Consider the following 1433-nt stretch of genomic DNA (forward strand, 5'->3'; position numbering starts at 1 on the left):
GGCAGAGCATCTGGTGGATTCGAACCGTATTCCTCTGGGATTACAGTGCAGCTTCTTGCCACTAGGCTACCAGAGCTCCCCCAATTTTCTGACTTTTGACAAAATAATGCAGTTATAAAAGAAAAGGTGGTTATACTCTGTCACTGTTTCATATATTTGAATGTTAACGTTTCCATTAGTACTGTGCCTCAACAACATACCTCCTGTGATAAGATCGTAATAGTAATGATAACCCTCAGAGGTTATGCCTTCTACCCATCTGCCCTTGGGAGGATCTTTCTTCTTTTTCTTCTTTTCTTTTGGCTGATTAGATGTCGAGGTGGGTGGAGTGGTACTGGCTACTGGTGATACACTTGGTTCTGAAATGTCTAGAGGAAAGATGAGAGAAAAGTACTAAGGTTGCCAAAGTAGTCTTTTCACCATCTGGCAGACAACATTAATAGTGCTATTACAACCAAAAGCCAGACAAAATTCTTAAGAACCAGACATGGTCATTATAGAGGTCATTTGGAAATATAAACAATATAAATTCTATATTGCAGAATTCTATATATTATATTACATTATATTAAACTATATATTATTCTATATTGTAAAAAGTAATGTGAGAGGGAAAACCTAGTACTGTCAAGCATTAAAATTTATTCTGAAGCTGTACTATAGGCGGCTCTGGTACTCTAGTGGCAAGAAGCTGCGCTGAAATCCTGAAATACACAATCTGAGGCTACCAGATGCTCCATGGGAAAAAGATGGGCAGTCTCCTCCCATGCAATTTACTGTCTCTGAAAACTTGCTCAAGGGTCAGCTATGGGTCAGTTCCGACTTGACAGTACCTAACAACTATACAAGGTAGCAGTATATAATTGATGCTGAATAGACAATGTTGTTGTTGTTATGTGCTGTCAAGATGCCTGGGACTCATAGCAACCCTATGTACAATAGCCCAAAACCCTGCTCTATATTTTGTGCTAATCTTACTGTTTCTGACACATCTACCCCCATTACCCCAGTTGCTGAATCAATCCATCTCTTCGAGGGTCTCCTGCGCTGTCCCTCCACCCTCCCAAGCATGATGTCCCTCTCCAAGGACTGGTTCCGCCTTCCAACAAGTCCAAAGTATGTCAGACAAAGCTTCAGAATTCTTGCCTCTAAGGAGCAGCCTGGTCTCACCCTCTAGAACCTGTTTGCTCTCCTAGCAGTCCATGGTATATATTCAATGCTCTTCACCAGCACCACAGCTCAAAGCCATTAATTCTCCTGTCATCTATAATCATTGCCCAGTTTTGTGATACACAGCATGTAACTGTGAAGACCATGCACTGGATCAGACACACCTTAGTTTCCAGACTTACGCTGTTGTTCTTCAGTATTTTGGAGAGGTCTCTGACAGCAGATTTTTTTTTCTTGTGTATTTACTTTTTTTTTTAATTATT

General features: G+C 40.6%; 1 protein-coding gene across 1 annotated transcript in view; it reads right to left on the reverse strand.

Moving 5' to 3' along the window:
• WBP4 (WW domain binding protein 4) overlaps positions 1-1433 on the reverse strand; it is a 27216-nt gene that overhangs the window by 17218 nt on the left and 8565 nt on the right. Inside the window, exon 5 of the mRNA XM_006884619.1 lies at positions 201-368. Within this exon, the coding sequence (XP_006884681.1) occupies positions 201-368 (168 nt within the window). The remainder of the gene's footprint in view (positions 1-200; positions 369-1433) is intronic.

Source organism: Elephantulus edwardii, unplaced genomic scaffold (genome assembly GCF_000299155.1).
Source record: "Elephantulus edwardii isolate Elephantulus edwardi_28Jun2011 unplaced genomic scaffold, EleEdw1.0 scaffold00036, whole genome shotgun sequence".
Taxonomy (NCBI): Eukaryota; Metazoa; Chordata; class Mammalia; order Macroscelidea; family Macroscelididae; genus Elephantulus; species Elephantulus edwardii.